Below are 23,614 nucleotides of genomic sequence, written 5' to 3'. Positions count from 1 at the left end.
TGAATTAGAACCAGACATCCTGAGGAGTGAGGTTGAATGGGCCTTAAGAAGCATTGCTAACAACAAGGCAGCAGGAGATGATGGGATCCCAGCTGAACTGTTTAAAATCTTAAAAGATGATGCTGTCAAGGTGATGCATGCCATTTGCCAGCAAATATGGAAAACACAAGAATGGCCATCAGACTGGAAAAAATCAACTTATATCCCCATACCAAAAAAGGGAAATGCGAAAGACTGCTCAAACTTCCGTACAGTGGCCCTTATTTCTCATGCCAGTAAGGTAATGCTCAAGATCCTGCAAGGAAGACTCCAGCAATACATGGAGCGAGAGTTGCCAGATGTTCAAGCTGGGTTTAGAAAAGGCAGAGGAACGAGAGACCAGATTGCCAATATCCGCTGGATAATGGAGAAAGGCAGGGAGTTTCAGAAAAACATCTACTTCTGCTTCATTGACTATTCTAAAGCCTTTGACTGTGTGGATCATCATAAATTGTGGCAAGTTCTTGGTGGGATGGGCATACCAAGCCACCTTGTCTCTCTCCTGAGGAATCTGTACAAGGACCAAGTAGCAACAGTCAGAACTGACCACGGAACAACAGACTGGTTCAAGATTGGGAAAGGCGTACGGCAAGGCTGCATCCTCTCACCCAACCTTTTAAACTTGTATGCAGAACACATCATGCGATGTGCGGGGCTGGATGAATGCAAAGCTGGGGTGAAAATTGCTGGAAGAAACATTAACAACCTCAGATATGCAGATGACACCACTCTGATGGCCGAAAGCGAGGAGGAGCTGAGGAGCCTTCTAATCAAGGTGAAAGAAGAAAGCGCAAAAGCCGGGTTGCAGCTAAACGTCAAAAAAACCAAGATTATGGCAACAAGAATGATTGACAACTGGAAAATAGAGGGAGAAACCGTGGAGGCCGTGACAGACTTTGTATTTCTAGGTGCAAAGATTACTGCAGATGCAGACTGTAGCCAGGAAATCAGAAGACGCTTACTTCTTGGGAGGAGAGCAATGTCCAGTCTCGATAAAATAGTGAAGAGTAGAGACATCAGACTTGCAACAAAGATCCGCCTAGTCAAAGCCATGGTATTCCCTGTAGTCACCTACGGATGTGAGAGCTGGACCTTAGGGAAGGCTGAGCGAAGGAAGATCGATGCTTTTGAGCTGTGGTGTTGGAGGAAAGTTCTGAGAGTGCCTTGGACTGCGAGAAGATCCAACCAGTCCATCCTCCAGGAAATAAAGCCCGACTGCTCACTGGAGGGAAAGATACTAGAGACAAAGCTGAAGTACTTTGGCCACATCATGAGGAGACAGGAAAGCCTAGAGAAGACAATTATGCTGGGGAAAGTGGAAGGCAAAAGGAAGAGGGGCCGACCAAGGGCAAGATGGATGGATGGCATCCTTGAAGTGACTGGACTGACCTTGAGGGAGCTGGGGGTGGTAACGGCCGACAGGGAGCTCTGGCGTAGGCTGGTCCATGAGGTCACGAAGAGTCGGAGACGACTGAACGAATGAACAACAACAACAACATATCCCGTCCTTTCTCAACCTCCGCAGAGGGACTCAGGACGGCTAACAAAGTGGCACCCCATGGCGCCCACATCAAAACATAAATATACAATTAACAGCAATGTAATAGTAACAACAATATAAAACAGTATAAACAATATAAAAACAACATAAAAACAGACAACAAATAGTCAGTGGTCACCGATTTAATTCATTATCCAAGGGCAGTCCATCAATTCTAAATGTCAACACGTCAGTAGATCAGCCTATTCTCCAAAGGCCTAATCCCATAGCCAGGATTTTACTTGTTTCTGGAAAGTCAAGAGGGATGCAGCAGATCTAATTTCACTCGGGAGGGAGTTCCAGGGGGCCACCACAGAAAAGGCCCTGTCCCTTGTCCCCGCTAGACGCAACTGTGACAATGGGGGGACAATGAGCAGGGTCTCCTCAGATGATCTTAGGGCCCTAGGTGGATTGTAGCGGGAGATACATTCGGACAAGTAAACTGGGCCAGAACCGTTAAGGGTTTTATAGGCCAAAGCCAGCACTTTGAATTGTGCTCGGAAGCTGATAGGCAGACAGTGGAGCTGGCGTAACAATTTATTTATTTATTTATTTATTTAGCAATTTTGTATACCGGTCTTCTCCCCTCTATCGGGGGACTCGGGCCGGTTTCCAACAATAAAATCACAGAACATATTCAATTAAAACGTTACAACAGCAAAATGCAGTCACATAATAACAATGGTCAGTCGTCATAGTGAATTCGTTGTCCATCATTCATCGTCATCTATCCGATCACAGAAATATTGATTCACTCGTTGAAAGCCAAACCCTATAGCCAGGTTTTCACCCGTTTTCTGAACGACAGAATGGAGGGGGCAGTTCTGATCTCCAGTGGGAGAGAGCTCCAGAGTCGAGGGGTCACCACCGAGAAGGCCCTGTCCCTCGTCCCCACCAGATGCGCCTGAGAGGCCGGTGGGACCGAGAGCAGGGCCCCTCCAGACGATCTTAACAACCTAGATGGTTCAAGAGCGTTGTGTGCTCCCTGTACCCTGCCCCAGTGCCCTAGTGAGCAGCCTGGCTGCCGAACATTGGAGTAGTTGAAGCTTCCGGGCAGTCTTCAGAGGCAACCCCATGTAGAGTGCGTTGCAGTAGACTATTTGGAATGTAACAAGAGCGTGGACCACCACGGCCAAGTCAGGCTTCCCAAGGTGCAGCCCGAAAGACAGTTGCATCTGTCAAGTAGGAAATTTACGTACCGCTTTATGCCGGGAGGCTAATTTAACTAATTTACAATGCCATAAAACCTTCCAGCAGCATGCAGAAGAAAGAGGAAGTACTCCATCAAAGGACCCAGTGTCACAAATGGACAGTGAAGTGGCAGATCCCCCTGTGTCTGGAACCAAGCATACCCTCATGAAGCCGGAAAAAGCTGGAATGTTAAATTGTCTCTGTGTCGGTCTATATATGTTCTATGTCTAAATGGCATTGAATGTCTGCCATATATATGTGCATTGTAGTCCCCTGTGGGGTGAAAGGGCGGAATATAAATACTGTAAATAAATAAATTTTATTTATTTATTTATTTATTTATTTGTCGTGTCAGGGCAACCAAAATAAATAAATAAATTATCATAGAATCAAAGAGTTGGAAGAGACCTCATGGGCCATCCAGTCCAACCCCCTGCCAAGAAGCAGGAATGTTGCATTCAAATCACTCCTGACAGATGGCCATCCAGCCTCTGTTTAAAAGCTTCCAAAGAAGGAGCTTCCACCACACTCCAGGGCAGAGAGTTCCACTGCTGAACGGCTCTCACAGTCAGGAAGTTCTTCCTCGTGTTCAGATGGAATCTCCTCTCTTGTAGTTTGAAGCCATTGTTCCATGTCCTAGTCTCCAGGGAAGCAGAGAACAAGCTTGCTCCCTCCTCCCTGTGGCTTCCTTTCACATATTTATACATGGCTATCATATCTCCTCTCAGCCTTCTCTTCTTCAGGCTAAACATTCCCAGCTCCTTAAGCCGCTCCTCATAGGGCTTGTTCTCCAGACCCTTGATCATTTTAGTCGCCCTCCTCTGGACACATTCCAGCTTGTCAATATCTCTCTTGAATTGTGGTGCGCAGAATTGGACACAATATTCCAGGTGTGATCTAACCAAAGCGGAATAGAGGGGTAGCATTACTTCCCTAGATCTAGACACTTTGCTCCTATTGATGCAGGCCAAAATCCCATTGGCTTTTTTTTGGCACCACATCACATTGTTGCAAAGGGAAGTTTTAGTCTTGAATGATCAATTAAGATCCAGGAACCTTACAGAATCGCTGTGTCTTTGTTCTACCTGTTCCAATGTGGCTTTCAGTTTTCTGAGCTTCTACTTGAAGGGCTCCAAAGGTCACTGTGGGGACTGTCCCAAGGTGCTCCTGTGCATTGAGAAACCACCTCTTCCTGATGCAATTACTTCTAAGAGTTACTTTTTTATAATGTGTTATACAGTAAGTGGAGTTCCCAGTGGTGCAGTGGGTTAAACCGCTGAGCTGCTGTACTTGTTGACTGAAAGGTCAGCAATTCAAATACAGGGAGCAAAGTGAGCTCCCACTGTTAGCCCCAGCTTCTGTCAACCTAACACTTCGGAAACATGCAAATGTGAGTAGATAATGAGATATCTTGGAGACGGGACCCAGGTTCGAACATGAATTTAATTTTAAGTTTCATACCCGGTGGTAATTTTATACACAACATTCTTAATAGTTCTGTGCATGAAACAAAATGTGTGTATGCTGAATGATCTGAAAGTGAAGGCGTCACCGCCTTAGCCATCCATGTGGACAATTTTGGGTTTTGGAGTATTTTGGTTTTCGGAATAAGGGATGCTCAACCCATATCTATGGGGCCGCAGTGGGTTAAACCGCTGAGTTGCAGAACTTGCTGACCAGAAGGTCTGCGGATCTAATCTGCGGGACAGGGTGAGCTCCTGCTGTTACCCCAGCTGGTTTCAAACTGCCAACCTAGCAGTTCGAAAACATGCAAATGCGAGTAGATAAATAGGAACTGCTCCGGCAGGAAGATAACGACGTTCCATGCTGTCATGCTGGCCACATTACCTTGGAGGTGTCTGTGGACAATGCCGGCTCTTCGGCTTAGAAATGGAGATGAGCCCCACCCTCCAGAGTCGGACATGACTAGACTTAATGTCAGGGGAAACCTTTACCTTTATACAGTAAGCCCTCCAACTTTGTGGGTTTAATTTCTGCAGATCTGATTATGCATTGATTTTTTTAATGAGGTAGGTCCTTGTAGTCTCAGTTTGAATATGTTTTTTATGGTTTTTAACTGAATGTGTTTAATACCAATGATATTTAATTCTGCTTTAATGTTTGTTTGTTGGTATATTTGTAGATTTTGAATGCTTTTAATCTAAGCCGCTATGAGTTTCCTTGTGGAAAGAAAAAGTGGAGTAAACATAATAATAAGGTGTCCCCGGTGGCGCAGTGGGTTAAATCCTTGTGCTAGCAGGACTGAAGACCGACAGGTCAGAGGTTCGAATCCAGGGAGAGCACGGATGAGCTCCCTCTGTGAGCTCCAGCTCCCCATGTGGGGACATGAGAGAAGCCTCCCACAAGGATGGTAAAACATCAAAACATCCCAGCATCTCCTGGGCAACGTCCTTGCAGACGGCCAATTCTCTCACACCAGAAGCAACTTGCAGTTTCTCAAGTCGCTCCTGACACAAAAACAAAACCAAACATAATAATGATGATAATAATAATGACAACAGCAACTTCTACGGAGGTTGACCATGGAATGGTACTGAAGGACCCAAGATCCTTAGAGACAACACCTCTCTGGGAATTTCTTAGTCTTCTAGCACAATGTTATGGTGGACATTAACTATAACGTAACACTTGAAGACCTAGAGATTTCTAGAGAGGTCTTCTATGATTTTTTTTTAAAAAATAACTCTATTTTAATTCATGGTTTTCCCACTTTCACGGGAGCCATGTGTCCCTAATCTCAGTGATGGTCAAGGGAGGAATGTATTCAAAGTAAAGTTCTCATCTAGAATCCGTTGGTCTCTTAGTTGATTGGGCTAACAAAGGTTTTCTTTTCCAGTTGCCCCATAGCCACCTAGCAGCAGATACTGTCATCTGAACAAAGTGTGACCCTGCAACCGGCAGCCTCCCACAATGCCGACCAGCGGGAGGACCTTGGATGAATTTGCCGTGTCCGAGGAGGCGCAAGAGGTGGTGACGCAGCATCGGCCCCGCATCGAACAGCTCTTTGGGGTCGAGCTTAATGTCCTGGGGGTCTTGGGGTTGGACCAGGGCCCTGGCGGGGACCTTCCGGAGGCCAGGAAGATCTGGTTGCAACTGCAGGGCCATGGAGACAACCTACAGAGAGCAAAGGTAAGAGATCTGGAAGCATCTGGAGACCAGAATGGCCATGGGGAGCCTTAAAACATGGCAGAAATGTCCTCCTAGAGCAGTGCTTCTCAACTTGGGGGTCGGGATCCTTGCGGGGTCGTGAGGGGATGTCAGAGGGGTCGCCAAACAGTATTTTCTGTTGGTCATGGGGGGAAGTGAGAGCAGGCATGCTTGGCGCATGGCAGCATGGTGTGCATGTGCGGGTGATGGAGAGCATACAAGGTTGGAGGGAGGCTCGTGCCAGTGAGGCTCTTCAAGGCATAGGGGTTCTGGGTGGGAAGTTTGGCCCAATTCTATCCTTGGTGCTCTTTGATTATAGGGGAACTATAAATCCAAGTAACTACAACTCCCAAGTGTCAAGGTGTATCTTCCCCAAACTCCACCAGTGTTCACATTTGGGCATATTGAATATTCATGCCAAGTTTGATCCAAATCCATCATTGTTTGAGTCCACAGTGCTCTCTGGATATAGGTAAACTACAACTCCAAGGTCAATGCCCAACAAATCCTTTCAGAACTTTCGGCAGTTCTTTGTACTAAGTTTGGTTCCATTCCTTCGTTGGTAGAATTCAGAATGCTCTTTGATTGTAGGTGAACTATAAATCCCAGCAATTACAACTCCCAAATGATAAAATCAACCCCCCCAACCCCCCCCCCCCCCCCCCCCAGTATTCAAATGTTGTTGTACCGGGTATTTGTGCCAAATTTGGTCCAGTGAATGAAAATACATCCTGCATATCAGATATTTACATTACAATTCATAATAGTAGCAAAATTACAGTGAGGAAGTATGGTTGGGGGTCACCACCACATGGGGAACTATATTAAGGGGTCGCGGCATTTGGAAGGTTGAGAAACACTGTCCTAGAGGACATGGGGGATATTTGGTGACATATTATTTCTGTTTTGGGTGATGAAAGGATATGATGGTGATATGGCCCTCTGTAGAACCTCCAGCCTTCCACTTTTGTCCACCTCCACTTTAGGAGGTTCTCAAAAAGGTTGTCAGGTTGACACCAGGTTTAGGAGGTTCTCAAGGAGGTTGTCAGGTTGTCTCCAGTCTTTGTTTTGTTTGAAGGCTCTGAGATGAAGCATGTAGCTTTGTATAGCATGGGATGGCAATCACACATCTCTCCAGAACGAGTGTGGAGAAGAGCAAACCTACAGATCACCTGCTGCAATGCAACCTGAGCCCTGCTACGTGCACAATGGAGGACCAGAGGCACTCCAAGTGGCCAGCTACTGGTCAAAGGACATTTAATCAACTACATAGCTTGCAAACTTTGTGTTTTGTTTTGTTTGTTTAAAAAGTGCAATACAACTGTTTAGTTTGCTCCTGACACAATAAATAAATAAATCTCTCCAGAAGTGGAATCATGATGCTTCAGATTTTGTAGGATTACTAATCCCCATGGTGCTAGCCAACATTGCCAATGTGAAGGTATATCAGGAGCTGCATTCCAACAACCTAACATGATTCCCATTCTTGGAATATAATAACAAATCAACAGGGAGGCACTGGAAACTATACCATGGATCAAGTTTTATATCAATTCATCAATAGGCCCTTCTCTTTCACAGGAATTGAAAGTGGAAAAAATGAATCAAAATATTTATTTGGGGTCCTGATTCCGAAAATTGCATTGGATCGACCACATCAGCTCTAGTTTCTGATATAGAACATATGCCATCCAGTAGCCGCCATCTGCTCGCCCACACAAAACCATATTTAATAAATCTCGGCACTATAAGAGGGTTTTGCAGACCAGTTGCTGTTCTTGCAACAGTGTAGTAACACTGAGGCCGCGGACCATATTTTAGTTCTTGTGGACCACTAGTGGTCCACGGACCACAGGTTGGGAACCATTGCTGTAGAGCACATATTAATCAAACCTGCAAATGTGGAGGGCTGACTTCATTAGTTTTTGGAGAGAGTGGTTGACTGCAATAGACTTCATAGAAAATGATTGCAATATGAAATTTCCCATAACAAAAGATGTTGTTCTGCCCAAAAATGTTTTCATGTCTTCAATGTCACATCCAGATATGCTTTGTTTTCCAGGAATACATCAAAGGCCTTTGTGCTCCGGAGCTGAGTGAGGAGGTTTACTACCCTAAAGACATGCAGTGCATCTTTTTGGGCGCCCAAGGATTATTCTTGAACTGCCTCACCCAAGGGACGTCTGCTCACATTACCTTTCTCCGCCCTGGAGTCTTGCTGATCTCAGGTTTGGCTGAGGCTTTCGTCATGGCCCAGAGCCGGATCCAAGAGTTTGTGGGAAAACACCAGAAGAACCTCAAGCTTCCAGAGGAACGGGAGGCCCAGGTCAAGCGAGCCTTCCGGGATTTGGTGGAGACCTACGATGACAAGCATGCAATGGACCTCTTGATCCTGCCCACATCGGTCAAAGAGGAGCTACTCAACTTGGTGAAGGAGAGTCAGGAAGACAGACAAGGGAGTGAATGCTGGACAACACCTAGCCTTGACCAAAACTCTTCTCTAGAATGGGAAACAGTAACTCTGGGTGGTGGCAGGCCACAATCACCCAAAAGACCTCAGAATACATTTGGGTTACCAATGGGACTGACAATAATCCGAGAAGAGAACAGAAGTAGAGACTGTAGTGTTGAATTGCCAGCAGGTTTTGCCAGGCTTCAAGAATCTCCTCCAAAGTCCCATGATTTTACCCAACCACAGTGTTCTTCTAGTAGGCATCGAAATGCTAGGACTGACCAAGACCAAGCTTTGCCTCAGGCATCAAGGGTTGACTTTCCCAGGGGCTTTGCTGAGGCTGAATTGAATGCGAGGCCTCAGGACTTCCGATATGGTTTGAACGGTCTTCAGGGTTGGCATGAGACAAGTGCTTCAAGGCCAGCGCTTCCTAAGAGTTCCCCCCAACCCATCCCAGCTGCAAGGACTACTCATAAAACATGTACTTTTCCTGGTTATGCAGGTTTAACTGAGTCTTTGGAGGATAAACAAGAGGAAGGGAAGAGTTTTCTTTGTGCAAGGGATTCCAGTCCTGCTAGCTTGCCTGAAGAAACCTCTGAGGAGGAAGTGTCCTCAGACATCCAGTTGTCATCGTGGACAGAGAAGGAGTTCAAAATGAGGCTAAACTTCTTTAAAACCATGGGCTATGAGGAGCGGGTGGTTAAGAAGATTCTTTTGGAGGGCGGCGTGCGGGAAGCGCCTTCCACCATCTTGGATAAGGTCCACATGGCAGAAGCAGGACAGAAAGGAGATCTCGTCCTCCCCCAGATAGAGCCTGGGGGGAAAGAGTTTCCCCCTCCTTCACCTGAAAAGATGCAGGATGAAAATGAGTACATGAGGGAGATCATCAGAACTGCAGTGGCCAACTGTGGTCACTCGCCTAGTGAGATCTCCACAGAGATACACACAGGAGCCCCACTCGCAGATATACTGAGGCGTCTTCATGAGAAAGGAGAAGATCAAGAAGGTGCGACGGGAACCTCGGCAATGAAGACAGAACATGGTGGGCAGCCTGGTGTCCATCGGGCAACCGTTTTGAATCACAAGGAACCCTCACTGTGGAAACGTGATAATAATACTGAGCGGAACAGTGGGTCTCCATTCCATGAGGAGCCCCATGCCTCACCACCGAACCCACCAGTTGTTGCTTTTTCTCCTGACATTCCCTCCGCCGGTAATTTTTTGTCTTCTACATCAGATTCTGAGGAGAACCACTCCTCAGAAAGCACCAGCTTTGGGCTTTCCCACCATGGCCCAGTGTCTACGGTAACCGGAGCCCAGCGCTTTGAGGAGGCTCTCCAGACGCAGTTCAAGCTCAAGCTGGCCAACACACCTGGGAAGAAGAACCTGCGGATGGTCATCATTGATGGCAGCAACGTAGCCATGATGTGAGTATGAGCTGGTGAGAGGAGGCCTGAGGAGACATTCTAATTCTTCAGATGGTCCTTTGGATGAGAGATGGTCATATCTAGAGCAGTCATTTTAAAATAATTTCATGTGGTTGTGTCAATAATCGTGGACAAGTGTTATGAATCATTTTTCAAAAACTCAAAGCATGGGTTCTTTTTATTGCAATTTTCCAGTAAAAAAAAAAAGAGTATCAGAACTTTTACAGAACAATATTTAGACATACAGACATACAGGTTCTATGGATTCACAAATCTACAGTTACATTGGCTAGCAAACAAAGGGGAATTGCATTTTCACTCTGCATTCACATTACATATAAACATTCATCCATTACCATGCATACATCACCATTTCACCATTCTTCCTCCATGAAGAACATCTCTTAGGCCAAACTGCTTCCTTGCAAATCTGCCATCACATAGTTCCATAACTTCAAAACTGCAAAACACCAAAATGCATCGTTTCTCTAAGCACAATGCCAAAGATCAGATCTCTGTTTTCCATACAGTAGAACCTGACTTCCCTGCACAAACCCCAAAGCTCCTTCCTCTTCCCTTGAGAAAAGGAGGTATACACCTTCTCTGTCCTTCCCATGGACCAGAGCATGGCGGGTGAGCAGCTCTGCCGTCTGTCACAATTTTTGGACTGTAATAAGATCTCTTATATAGCAATATTTTGCTGATGTTGTCCCAAAGTTGTAAATTATTGACAGGTTATTTGGCCAGCCTGAAACATGATGATTGCATCTCAGTTTCCGGGCAGATGTTGACTCTTCCTAATAGGTGTTGGTCTTGTGCTGACTTCCTTCTTAACAACCTTGGCTTAAAAGAGCCATTGTCTCTGATTAATGTAAACACATTGTTTTCCCCAAAAGTTTTTATCACTGTCACAGTTCTTATCGATGTCAGCAGTTAATCAACTTTTAATTACAGTTTAGCAAGCAGTAGTCATTGCAGGTCTTAATATTTTTGAATGGTGTCTTCAGAATTATTTGCTCCCATTAATTCATTCCTTTCATACAATTCCAGTCAAACCATATATCATATTTCATCATGACACAAGGCTATATTTGGTGAGTAGAAGAAGACCATGGCTAACCCAGTGTAGTTTTCCCAACACTTGAGCCTTCTAAATAGCTCACACTGTTCTTTTTCAGGCTCGAGGAAGAACTAATTATTTGCCAGTTATCAACCAATCCGGTTGCCATAATCTTGTTTTTTTTATGTTTAACTGTAACCCAGCTTTTGCACTTTCTTCTTTCACCTTGGTTAGAAGGCTCCTCAGCTCCTCCTCTCTTTTAGCCATCAGAGTGGTATCATCTACATATCTAAGGCTGTTAATATTTCTTCCAGCAATTTTAACTCCAGCCTTGCATTCGTCAAGCCCTACATGTCGCATGATGTGTTCTGCATACCAGTTGAATAGGTCAGGTGAAAGTATACAGCCCTGTCGTATTCCTTTCCCACTCTTGAACCAGTCTGTTCAAACTTGAACCTAGGGCTTATCCCACATGAATATGAGGGTCATAGTTTAATGAGGCTGTTAAAGGTTGCTAAAGGCTCCTCCCTAAACTACAAACCCCAGAATTCTGAGGAGGCAGAAACCAGATTTTAAGTGGATTTTTACTCTAGTGTGATGAGGCCATTATAAACAGACAAACGTCAAATAGAGGAGGCTTGAGAAAGTTGCTATCTCCAACAATAATTGTGTTGTGTGAAAAGGCTGTGGAGCCTGGCAAGTTCAGTGTCTGTCCAGCATGCTTTACATATTACACTTTTGCGAAAATGATGCTGCTCCAATGGTTGACTCATAAACTGCTATGATAGTTATATAAAATAACCAATAATTTGACAGGTGCCTTTAGTGGCAAAATGTGCCACGCTATATTTGGAAATGGGCCATGATGTCAGTTTTGCTTCTCTTTCACTTTGAGATTCCAAAGAGTTTATAAATTTTGTCACAGTATGAGTGTATATTTTCCCCTTTGGCACATGTCTACTTTCCTTTGGCCTTATGATCACTGTCTGAACTTTCCCTCATGTTTGTTCTCAGAGAGAATGGAGGTGCTATTAGGAAAACCATTCCATCCATCAATCACCCTAGGGTTATTTATCATGTCGGGAGCAAACCAAACAGTTGTATTGCATTTTTAACAAAAAAAACAAACAAACAAAACACAAAGTTTGCAAGCTTTGTGGTAGTTGATTAAAAGTCCTTTGACCAGTAGCTGGTCACTTGGAGTGCCTCTGGTGTTGCTACAAGAAGGTCCTCCAATGTGCATGTGGCAGGGCTCAGGTTGCATCGCAGCAGATGGTCTGTAGTTTGCTCTTCTCCACACTCGCATGTCATGGATTCCGCTTTGTAGCTCCACTTCTTAAAGTTGGCTCTGCATCTCGTGGTGCGCGAGCGCAGTCTGTTCAGCGCCTTCGAAGTTGCCCAGTCTTCTGTGTGCCCAAGAGGGAGTCTCTCATTTGGTATCAGCCATTGATTGAGGTTCCGGGTTTGAACCTGCCACTTTTGGACTCTCGCTTGCTGAGGTGTTCCAGCAAGTGTCTTCGTAGATCTTAGAAAACAATTTCTTGATTTAAGTCGTTGACGTGCTGGCTGATACCCAAACAGGGGATGAGCTGGAGATGTCACTGCCTTGGTCCTTTCATTATTGGCTGCTACTTCCCGGCGGATGTCAGGTGGTGCAATACCGGCCAAACAGTGTAATTTCTCCAGTGGTGTGGTGCGCAGACACCCCGTGATGATGCGGTATGTCTCATTAAGAGCCACATCTACTGTTTTGGCATGGTGAGATGTGTTCCAAACTGGGCACGCATACTCAGCAACAGAGTAGCATAGCGCAAGGGCAGATGTCTTCACTGTGTCTGGTTGTGATCCCCAGGTTGTGCCAGCTTTCATATGATATTGTTTCTAGCGCCCACTTTTTGCTAGATATTCAGGCAGTGCTTCTTGTAGGTCAGAGCACGGGCCAGAGTGACTCCCAGGTATTTCGATGCGCCTATACTATACTATACTATACTATACTATACATCTATACTATAGATTTAATGCAACCTGACAGCACTTTAACCTCCATGGCTCACTTCTCTGGAATCATGAGACCTGTCATTTTATAAGGTCTTTGGTCTTCTCCGCCAAACTGTTAATCTCCAGGAATCCATAGTATTTAACTGTGTCAATTCAAGTAATGTCAAGTTACATTAATTCTACAGATGCACCTTAAGAGTCATATCTGATTGGGAAATGAAAGCATTATTATATCTGTATTGGACCATTTTTGTAGGCTGCCTCATTCCAAAGATCCGTAATGTTTAATTATACCCAGTGTGAATGTGCTCAAGGAGTTTTTCAATCATATATGGTTAAACCTGGCCATGCTTTGCTGTGGCTTAGTCTGATATGAAATGAATGTGAAAGTAAAGTATTGTTGTGAACACAGATTCACCGAGGAAACACATCATTCAATTCAATACCCTGTCTTACGTTGCTGTGTTTATGTGGAATGAAAGGAGAGGAAAGAAAAAGAGGTTTTTACCAGAAATCAGGTTTTTATTGTAAAGCTAGTGGATTGACTACATTTTTGATTTCTCATTTTTCTGCATAAACATAAAAATCTGATGGTTTATTGACTCAGGAGCATGCGACGTACTATTGCCCATGAGAGAAGCACTTGTTTTCTAAATTCAAAACGCACACTTGCAAAGATTTTACTGAAAGTCATAGCAAATGCAAGGCATATTGGAAATAGAAGTCATTTGAACTCAAACGTCATATTGGTCGTTTATGAATTGTTGCTTTAATTAGATTGTTCGTCAATTTTTAAATTACTAAACATGTGCCATTGCATAACTTTGGCCAAGGTACTGCAAACCCCATCATTCATGATCTAACCTCCACCTATTGGCACCAGGACATGAAGTGGGTCATGGGGGGTCTATGTGTCAAGTTTGGTACTGATCTGCCATTGGTGTGAGTCACAGTGGTTTGTGAGAGCCAAATCGAGTGAAGGAACTGCAAATCCCATCATACCTGCTCCATCTTCCCACAATCCACACCAGGATGTAAAATGGGTCATGGGGGGCTCTGTGTGCCAAGTTTGGTCCAGATCCCTCATTCATGCGGGTCGTCATGGTCTGCGGGAGGCAGTTCAGTTGAAGGTACTGCAAATCCCATCTTCCATGGTCCATCCTCCGCAAACTGCACCTGGGCATGAAGTGGGTCATGGGGAGGAGGCAGGTCTGTGTGCCAAATTTGGTCCTGATCTGCCATTGGTGTCAGTCGCAGTGGTCTGTCGGACCTCAATCGGGTGAAGGAACTGCAAATCCTATCATACCTGCCCCATTCTTCCCACAATCTGCACCAGGATATAAAGTGGGTCATGGGGGGCTCTGTGTGCCAAGTTTGGTTCAGGTCCCTCATTCATGCGGGTCGCAGTGGCCTGCGGGAGGCAGTTCAGTTGAAGGTATTGCAAATCCCATTATCCATGGTCCATCCTCCCCCAAACTGCACGACATAAAGTGGGTCATGGGGGGGGGGCTCTGTGTGCCAAGTTTGGTCCAGGTTGCTCATTCATGCGGGTCGCAATGGTCTGCAGGAGGCAATTCAGGTGAAGGTACTGCAAATCCCATCATCCATGGTCCACCCTCCCCCAAACCGCACTAGGATGTAAAGTGGGTCATGGGGGGTTGGAATGCAAGGTTGTGTCAAAATGTCAAGCCAATCAACAGTCTACTTTTCAAGTTTTGTGAGCGCAAACATACACAGGCTGTGTTTTTATAAATAGAGATTAAGGATCGCTTCTCTTTGGGAACCTTTGGTCCTTGAACCTGATCCAATATTATATGTCACCAATATACGTTCTGATTTGGATTAAAGTAGCTTTGCAGTGGTACTTTATGGTGATGGGAGTTGTAGTTCAGTCTAAAAGACATGGTAGTGTTTGTTGACATTTTCAATGAAGCGTTTCCCATTCTATGCTGCATTCCCCTACAAGTTTAAGTCGGGGTGGAATTACCAAATGGATTTTTCCTAGACATGAGTGGACATGCTTGAACCTTAAAGTGGCACTTTCTGTTCTTCTAGGCACGGTCTCAACCAATTCTTCTCGTGCCGAGGCATCGCTTTGGCGGTACAATATTTCTGGGACCGGGGGCACCGGGAAGTGACCGTCCTAGTCCCTCAGCACCGGATGGAAGAAGACTCCAACGTGAGAGGTAAGAAAAATGGAAGACTTCTGCCTAATGCACAAAGATATTCCCACTGTGCATCTGCACTGTAGAATTCATGCAGTTTGATCTCACTTTAACTGCCATACCTCAAAGCTATGGAATCATAGGAATTGTAGTTCTACAAGACATTTAGTCTTCTCTGCCGAAGAGTGCTGGTGTCTCACCAAACTACAAATTCTAGTATTTCATACCATTGAACCATACTCAGTCTGTTAGAGTAGACTCATACTGAGTAGAGTAGACTCATACTCATACTGTTAGAGTAGACCTGGGCAAACTTGGGCCTTCCAGGTGTTTTGGACTTCAACTCCCACAATTTGTAACAGACGCAGGCCCATTCCTTTTTCCTCGAAGCCATTTAAGCGTAATCATCATCCGACCCTCAAACTAGTTCCAAGATTTCATAACTTTCACAGTAAAACTAGTTTGAAACGGTATCAAAAGACCTGCTGGTGGGGGATAATGGGAATTGCAATCATAGAGGGTACCAGCTTGGCTTTCCTTTCCTTCAGCATTATATTATCTAAGTCTGCAATCTTTTGCATAATTTTACTGATATTAGTTCAGCTTGGTTCGAAATAAGAGATTGGGTCTGACAGCTGCAGCTTTAGTAAGAAGTAAAGGATGCGTGAACGAGAAATAGCAACTTCCCGGCTCTGTTGCTGCAATTTTGGTGATGACTCTTGTTGGGGTTTTCCCTCCTTGTCCTCTTCCCAAATGCAGAGAAGCACTACTTGGTCGAGTTGCACAAGCTGAGCATCCTCTCTCTCACCCCCTCGCGCAAAATAGACGGGAAAGGCATCGTCCCGTACGATGACAGGTCAGTGAAACCTTTTGCAGACCCAATGGAGGGTTCCTATTTCGACATCTCAAAATAGCATTTCTCTCCACCTTTTTGGTCACTAACAGAGCAACCTTGCTTCTATTTGTCATTAGCCGTCTAATAATAATAATCATCATCATCATAATTGCAAAGACTCTGGCACAAGCCAGTCAAGGTGGCCCCAGTGGTGATCGGCACACTGGGCGCAGTGCCTAAAGACCTTGGCCTGCACTTAAAAACAATCGGCGCTGACAAAATTACCATCTGTCAGCTACAGAAGGGCACCTAACTGGGATCTGCACACATTATTTGCCGATACATCACACAGTCCAGGTGACAGCAGGATTGACGAGAAACAACTGGAAAAGATGACACGATATGAGGATTTAAAGATCAAACTGCAAAGACAAACCAGTAAAGGTGGTCCCAGTGGTGATCGGCACACTGGGTGGAGTGCCTAAAGACCTTGGCCTGTACTTAAAAACAATCGGCCCTGACAAAATTACCATCTGCCAGCTGCAGAAGGCCACCTAACTGGGATTTGCACACATTATTCGCCGATACATCACACAGTCCTAGACACTTGGGAAGTGTCCGATGTGTGATCCAATACAACAGCCAGCAGAGTGCCTGTTGTGGACTCAACTTCTTGTGTTTCAAATAACAACAACACTTGATTTATTTATTTACTATATTTATATTCTGCCCCATCTTTCACCCCGAAGGGGACTCAGAGCAGCTTACAAGTTATAGGTACATACAATATATTATCTTATTAGAATAGCACAATATTGGAATTATATATTACTATCTTGTACGGTAAAGATAAAGGTTTCCCCTGACATTAACTCTAGTCGTGTTCGACTCTGGTGGGTGGTGCTCATCTCGATTTCTAAGCCAAAGAGTCGGCATTGTCCATAGACACCTTCAAGGTCATGTGGTCAGCATCACTGCATGGTGCACTGTTCCCTTCCTGCAGAAGCCGTACATATTGATCTACTTGCATGTTTTCAAACTGCTAGATTGGCAGAAGCTGGGGCTAACAGTGGGAGGTCACCCTGCTCCCTGCATTTGAACCGCTGACCTTTCAGTCAGCAAGTTCAGCAGCTCAGCAGTTTAACTGGCTGTGCTGCCACCAGGTGGCCCCTTACTATATTGTATTATACCACTATACTGCAATATTATTAGTAACATTTTTTTGTGTCAGGAGTGACTTGAGAAATTGCAAGTTGCTTCTGGTATGAGAGAATTGACCATCTGCAAGGATGTTGCCCAGGGGATGCCCAGATGTTTTGATGTTTTACCATCCTTGTGTTTTACCATCCTTCTCTCATGTCCCCGCATGGGGAGCCACAGATGACAAAAAGAGGTCATCCACACTCTCCCTGGATTCGATCCTGCGACCCGTCGGTCTTAGTCCTGCTGACACAAGGGTTTAACCCATTGAGCCACTGGGGCCTCCATAACATATCATTATTATAACATATAATTATATTATTATATTGTATTATTATTAGTATTATATTGCATTATTATGATCAATATTATATGTACATACAATATATTATATTATTAGCATAGCACAATATTATTATTATATATTATTATATTGATATTCTACTCTATCTCCCCGAAGGGACTTGGAGTGGATTACAATATATACAGATAGACAAACATTCAGTGCCTTTAATATAGTGGAATAACAATGACACACAAATACACAGAACAAAGATAAAGGCTTCCCCTTTCATCTCCGGCTTTCTGGAGGTGGTACTCCACTCTGGCCATGGGGAGGTGCTCTTGTTCCATTTCCAAGCCAAGGAGCCTGTTGTCCATAGACACCTCCTGGTCATGTTGCCGGCATGGATGCATGGGCACCTTTATTACCTTCCTGCCAAAGCGGTACCTCTTGATCTACTCATATTTACATGTTTTCAAACTGCTAGATCCCAACCTGTGGATCGTGAGGGAGTTCCAGAGGGGTCACCAAAGACCATCAGCTAGGGCTAACAGCGAGAGCTCACCCCAACCTGCAGCTTCGAACTCCCAACCTTTAGATCAGCAGATTCAACAATTCAATGGTTTGGTAAAGAGAGATACATATAGCGCATCTACACTGTCGAATTAATGCAGTTTGACATCACTTGAACTTCCATTACTTAATGCTATGGAATCATGATAGTTGGGAGTTCTATATGAACTCTTCCAAAGAGGGCTGGTGCCTCACCAAACTACAGCTCTCACAATTCCATATCATTGAGCCATGGTAGTTAAAAGCTGCATTAATTCTACAGTGTAGATGCACTCACAGGCAGACAGAAAGTAGATTTTAGGATTCGCAGGGGGAGAAAGGTTCCCTTTAGCGATGTTCAGAAAGTGGGAATTGGTATTATCTCATGTAGACTGAGAAAACTTGTGGTGGTGGACACTTCCGAAAACGCTTCTTCCGTTTTGATTCTTATCTATTTTGGGGCCAAACTTGGACTGTCCCTGGGATTTCCCCCAGGCTGGGCTTTCCAGTTTGCAAGGCACCGGATACCTTGATGGTTTGATGAGGTCACATGAGCCACGGCTGTGAGCAGAAGCAGGAAATGAATCTGCCAGCAGACGGAGCCCAGGAGGGTGAGGCACACGCATGACTTTTGAGTCATGGTGCTGGGTGGATGCAACGCACAGAGGAACAAAAGCCCATTGTGGTGGACCAGGAGAAGGAATGAGAAAGCGCTTCCCTGCAGGAAAATACCCTTGTTGTTCTTGATCATTTTTAAAGCCTATATCCCATCGTTTCTCAACCTGTGGGTCGTGAGAGGGTTTCAGAGGGGTCACCAAAGACCATCAGGCAACACATATTCCTGATGGTCTTAGGAACCCCTTTGGCAGAGAAGGCTGAAGATCTCTCCGCCTGTCCTTCTCTTCCTTTTTGGAAACAGACGGTGACTCTGCTGTGATTGGCCAGCCTCTCAGCCAAGAGCATGGCTGTTTCTGAGACTCCAAGCTTCATGCATCTTATTTGACAGTTGACACACACACTATAACTGATGTCTTGCATGCTCCAACAAAATATACCTAGATACATATCTAATATTTAAGGCACCAAAATGTGGGTTGGCCAGTGTAATGTATGATAGGTTTCCTCAGAACAAGAAATATTTGGAAACCAATAAGATAAAAATGTCATACTAAATTTTCTCTTTCTTTCTGTGTTCCTTCTATATACCCCATCCCCCTTTTAGGTTTATGCTCAAGTTAGCAGAACAGACAAATGGCGTCATTGTCACCAATGACCAGTTTCGGGATCTGGCCAAAGAGTCCAAGAAGTGGATCAGGATCATCAAGGAAAGGTGAGAAAGATCCTGGAGATCTCAACCTTCCTATTGTTTTGATAGGATTTGGTCTCCGATAATGCAAAGTTGCTGATGTTATGGACTTTGGGAAGGGAAATGTTGTTATTAAAGAAATTATTATTATTATTATTATTATTATTACTAATATTATTTCTTTATTAAAGAAATTAAGGAAAATGTAGTTATGTTTATGTATGTGAGGTATAGTATAGGTAAAATGTTAAAGATCTGTTGGGAGGAGGTAAGCATGTGGAATGTTTGGAACGACTTGTGATTGGCTGAATGTTGGAAAAAAATCTTAAAAGGTGGAGGGCACTTAGTTGGAAAGACAAGAGGTTAGAGTAAGAGACAGAAGTCTGTCAAAATTAGGAGCAAGTTAGGGGAAGAGTTAGATTTAGAAATACATAATGTGTCTCCCCGTATGAACCATCATTAAGATCATCCAGAGAGCCCCTGCGCTCAGTCCCACCTCCTTCGCAGGCACAATTGGTGGGAACGAGAGACAGGGCCTTCTTAGTGGTGGCCCCTCGGTTGTAGAACTCTCTCCCTAGCAACATTACATCAGCCCTTTCCCTCCTGACAATCAGCTAGAGAGTAAAATGTGGCTTTGGGATCAAACCCTTTGGAGAATAATACAGTGCAATGGATGGATTTGGAATTATGTGCAATGACTACCAGAATGACCTAGGCTATGATTACGGATAGCGTGGTTTATAATGGTAATTGCAATGTTTTAATGTTTTCTAACCTTGATTTTAAAATTTTAATTGAAATGTTTATTTAATTGTATGTTGTTTTTAAAGCATTGAATCATTGCCTATGTTGTAAACCGCCTTGAGTCCTCTTCGGGGTCGAGAAAGGCGGGATACAAATATAGTAAATAAATAAATAAATAAATAAATAAATAAATAAATAAAATAAGAGAGATATGCGAGTCAGTTAAGCTTGGTTAGGTTTAAGAGCTATTGAATAACAATTTCTGTATGCCACTTCTTTTTAATAAAGTGGTTTTTGTATGTTACGCCTGAGAATAGTGCAATAGCACTATTGGTTGAATTCGGACACATAGAGTCACTACGACAGTGGTTCCCAACCCTTTTTTTGACCAGGGACCACTCTCCAACATTAGCACCAAAAGAGATAAGAATCTGTTTTGGTCAACTTTAGATTTGGTTTGGTTATTTGGAGTGCTGATTCAGAAAACTGCATTGAATAGACCACATCAGCTCTAGTTTCTGATACAAAACATATGCCACCCAGTAGTCACCATCTACTTGACCACAGAAAACCGTATTCAATAATCTAGCTGATGTGGTCTATCCAATGTAATTTTCTGAATCAGCACCCCAAATTACTCCAGGAACAGGATTAAAAATGAAGACACCAAGGCACCCTTCTTCCAGGTGCCACATGGAAGGGCTCTACTCAGGGAACGGAGGAGGAGGAGAAGCATTCAGAAGGCTTGTTGTTATGCCTTTCATGGGTAGTCAGCCTCTCCCCTCCCAACATCCCCATTGCCTTGGCACTAAAAGAGGGTTTCGCGAGACCAGTCGCTCTCGTTGCAACGGTGTAGTAACAGTGAGGCCACAGACCATATTTTAGTTCTTGTGGACCATTGGTGGTCCACGAACCACAGATTGGGAACCACTGACATAGAGTCACTAAGAGGACGTAAAGATACCCTGAAAGGTGTTCTCATATGAGGAAGGGGGTAGCAAAACTTAAGTTTGTTATTTATAGTTTTCCCCACTTTCATAGGGGTCTTGAACCCCGAACACTTGCAAAAGTGGAGGACCTACTGTATAAAAGTCTCACAGAGGAATCATGAAAGCACTTAGATCCTTCTGATGTTTTGGGACCAGAGCAGTAAGACAATTAGAAATTCTGGTATTTGAAGGCAGTGGTTGAACCAATGGTGGAATCTCACAGGCTCATCTTGACGTCTCTGTTTCTGTCTCACCCAGCCTACTGCAGTACATTTTCGTGGGGAACATCTTCATGGTTCCTGATGACCCCTTAGGAAGAGAAGGACCCACCTTAATAGAATTCTTGAAGAAAAATCCAAGGTATCCATCCACAGTTGGAAATGATAATCTTATCCTGAGCTTGGTTGAGATTGTCGTGCATAAATTAAAACAGGAATGAGCCACTAATGACGAAGTGGGAGACATTACTCCTGCCACGGGTGGGGTGGTTGTTCCAATACAATTGCAAATTGAGATATGTCAATTCTGGTTTCGGAAATCACCCAGTTGATACGAACAGTTTGGTATGTAAGGGTGGGAAAGGAAAGTCAGATGACCATGTTTTTGGTGTTACCTGGAGTGGTTTTCTTAAGGCAGACAGGGTTTGTATTTTCAGTTAAAAAAATTAAAATTTCACAAATTTTCATGGGTTGCAAAATAGGCCTTTGTGTCTTGTCTAACCCTGATTCTATGGCATCTGTAAGTCACATTTCCCATTTTGAATTAAAATAGCCAAGACATGATGATATGATGGCCTTCAACCTGGGACTTCTCTCACCAAAGTGTCTCACAGACTAAGGCTTACCTCACACTGTGAGGCCTTCTCACAGTCTGAAACCTTTCTCCCACTGAGGCAAACTAACATAGAAGCCTACTATGCTACCTGCAGGGCTGTAGCAGGGGGCGGGGAGGTGTTTAGGGGTTCAAACACCCCCCAAAATTTTTCAGGTTAAAAAAAAAACTGGTTTACTCATGAATTTTAACTGGTTAACCAAATCTCCATGCTAAGTCTATGAAAAGCAAAATGTCTATACAAAATATAGAATGAACCATTCTATTTAAATTATTTTGTGTTATAGAACTACTCTTCATAAAAAAAAAAATTCAAACCCCCTCCCCCAATTTTTTTCTGGGTACAAAGCTGCACACCTGTTTATATAGAACTACAGCTTTTGCTGAGTCATTGCCTCCATTTAATCCTTTCCGTGCTTGACTCACATGTTTGTAATTAAAAATACCTAGTTAATTTTAAATATTTTTGACAATCTTGCCATAAACATTGGCACTGCTCCATCATGTGGCCAGCAGTGAAGGGTGCATGGATTTTGAGAAGGGAAAATTAATTTGTGATCTCAAAGGAATAAAAGTTTTGTATTAAGTACCTCCAGAAAAATGTTGACCAGCTTGGCCAAATGTACTTTCATAGCTAAGCAGTCATTTGGAGAACCTAACAGCCCAATTCCTTTACAAAGCCCAGATGCAAACTCTTCTTGCTTTATGTTCCCAACAGCAAGACCAAGACTCCAAGTTGCCATTCCTTCAGTGGCCGGCCGGCCCCTCCACCCCTCCCCATTCGTCCCACATCGCAGACGGAGGTCCTTCATTTACGAGACAGGAAGCCACCTGGGGTTTTGCTTGGAGACCGAAGGCGGGATCCTCAAGATACCCCCACTGAGAAAGAGGCGCTTCGGCCTGATGTGGAAACAGAAAGGCTCAGGAGAGACCTTCTGGAGATCTTTGTGGACCAAGACAGGAAAGTGGATTTTGTACTCATGAGGGATCCTTGCTGTCGAGACCTGAACAAGCTTTCAGAGGCACTTCTCAGCCTCACATTCTGAGCAACTGAAAATTGTTCCACTCAAAAACATGAAGACATTTGCATCCAAGATAATTTTGGAACACCAGGACTGTTGGAGTGACTTCTTTGGGGTACCACCCTTTGAGGAGAGGGATGGAAGAAACGGGCTGCTTATGGTGTGGTAGATATGTAGCACCACTCAGTGCCTTTGACAACCAAATCAGACATTCCTTGGACAATGGATTGTGTCCCATTTACCAGTCGAGTAGCAAAAGCTCAGTTCTAGAAAGAGGCAATCTTAAAAGTGGCATTGAAATAACTCAGGTTTTGTTGTTGTTTATTTGTTCAGTCCCTTCCGACTCTTTGTGGCTTCATGAACCAGCACATGCCAGAGCTCCCTGTCGGCCGTGGCCACCCCCCAGCTCCTTCAAAGTCAAGCCAGTCACTTGAAGGATACCATCCATCCACTTGCCTTTGTTGGCCCCTCTTCCTTTTTCCTTCCATTTTCCCCAGTATCATTATCTTCTCTAATCTTTCCTGTCTTCTCATGATGTGGCCAAAGTACTTCATCTTTGCCTCTACTATCCTTCCCTCCAGTGAACAGTTGGGCTTTATTTCCTAAAGTATGGACTGGTTGGATCTTCTCGTGGTCCAAGGCACTCTCAGAACTTTCCTCCAGCACCACAGTTCAAAAGCATCTATCTTCCTTCGTTCAGCCTTCCCTATGGTCCAGATCTCACATCCATAGGTTACTACAAGGAATACCATTGCTTTAACTATGTGGATCTTCGTTGCCAGTGTGATGTCTCTACTCTTAACTCAGGTTAC

The 23,614-nt window shown here is 44.2% G+C and overlaps 1 protein-coding gene across 2 annotated transcripts in view; it reads left to right on the top strand.

Moving 5' to 3' along the window:
* LOC132779250 (protein KHNYN) overlaps nt 1-23,614 on the top strand; it is a 37,467-nt gene extending 13,853 nt beyond the window's left edge. For both annotated transcript variants that reach the window (XM_067469793.1, XM_067469792.1), the window contains exons 2-8: nt 5,628-5,920; nt 8,001-9,817; nt 14,931-15,061; nt 15,800-15,896; nt 19,133-19,240; nt 21,208-21,309; nt 22,499-23,614. In XM_067469793.1, the coding sequence (XP_067325894.1) occupies nt 5,702-5,920; nt 8,001-9,817; nt 14,931-15,061; nt 15,800-15,896; nt 19,133-19,240; nt 21,208-21,309; nt 22,499-22,826 (2,802 nt within the window). In that variant the 5' untranslated portion in view covers nt 5,628-5,701 and the 3' untranslated portion in view covers nt 22,827-23,614. The remainder of the gene's footprint in view (nt 1-5,627; nt 5,921-8,000; nt 9,818-14,930; nt 15,062-15,799; nt 15,897-19,132; nt 19,241-21,207; nt 21,310-22,498) is intronic.

Source organism: Anolis sagrei, chromosome 6 (genome assembly GCF_037176765.1).
Source record: "Anolis sagrei isolate rAnoSag1 chromosome 6, rAnoSag1.mat, whole genome shotgun sequence".
In the NCBI taxonomy this organism is placed as follows: domain Eukaryota; kingdom Metazoa; phylum Chordata; class Lepidosauria; order Squamata; family Dactyloidae; genus Anolis; species Anolis sagrei.
The sequence above is the reverse complement of the archived record's forward strand: the minus strand, read 5'-3'. Positions and strand labels throughout refer to the sequence as shown.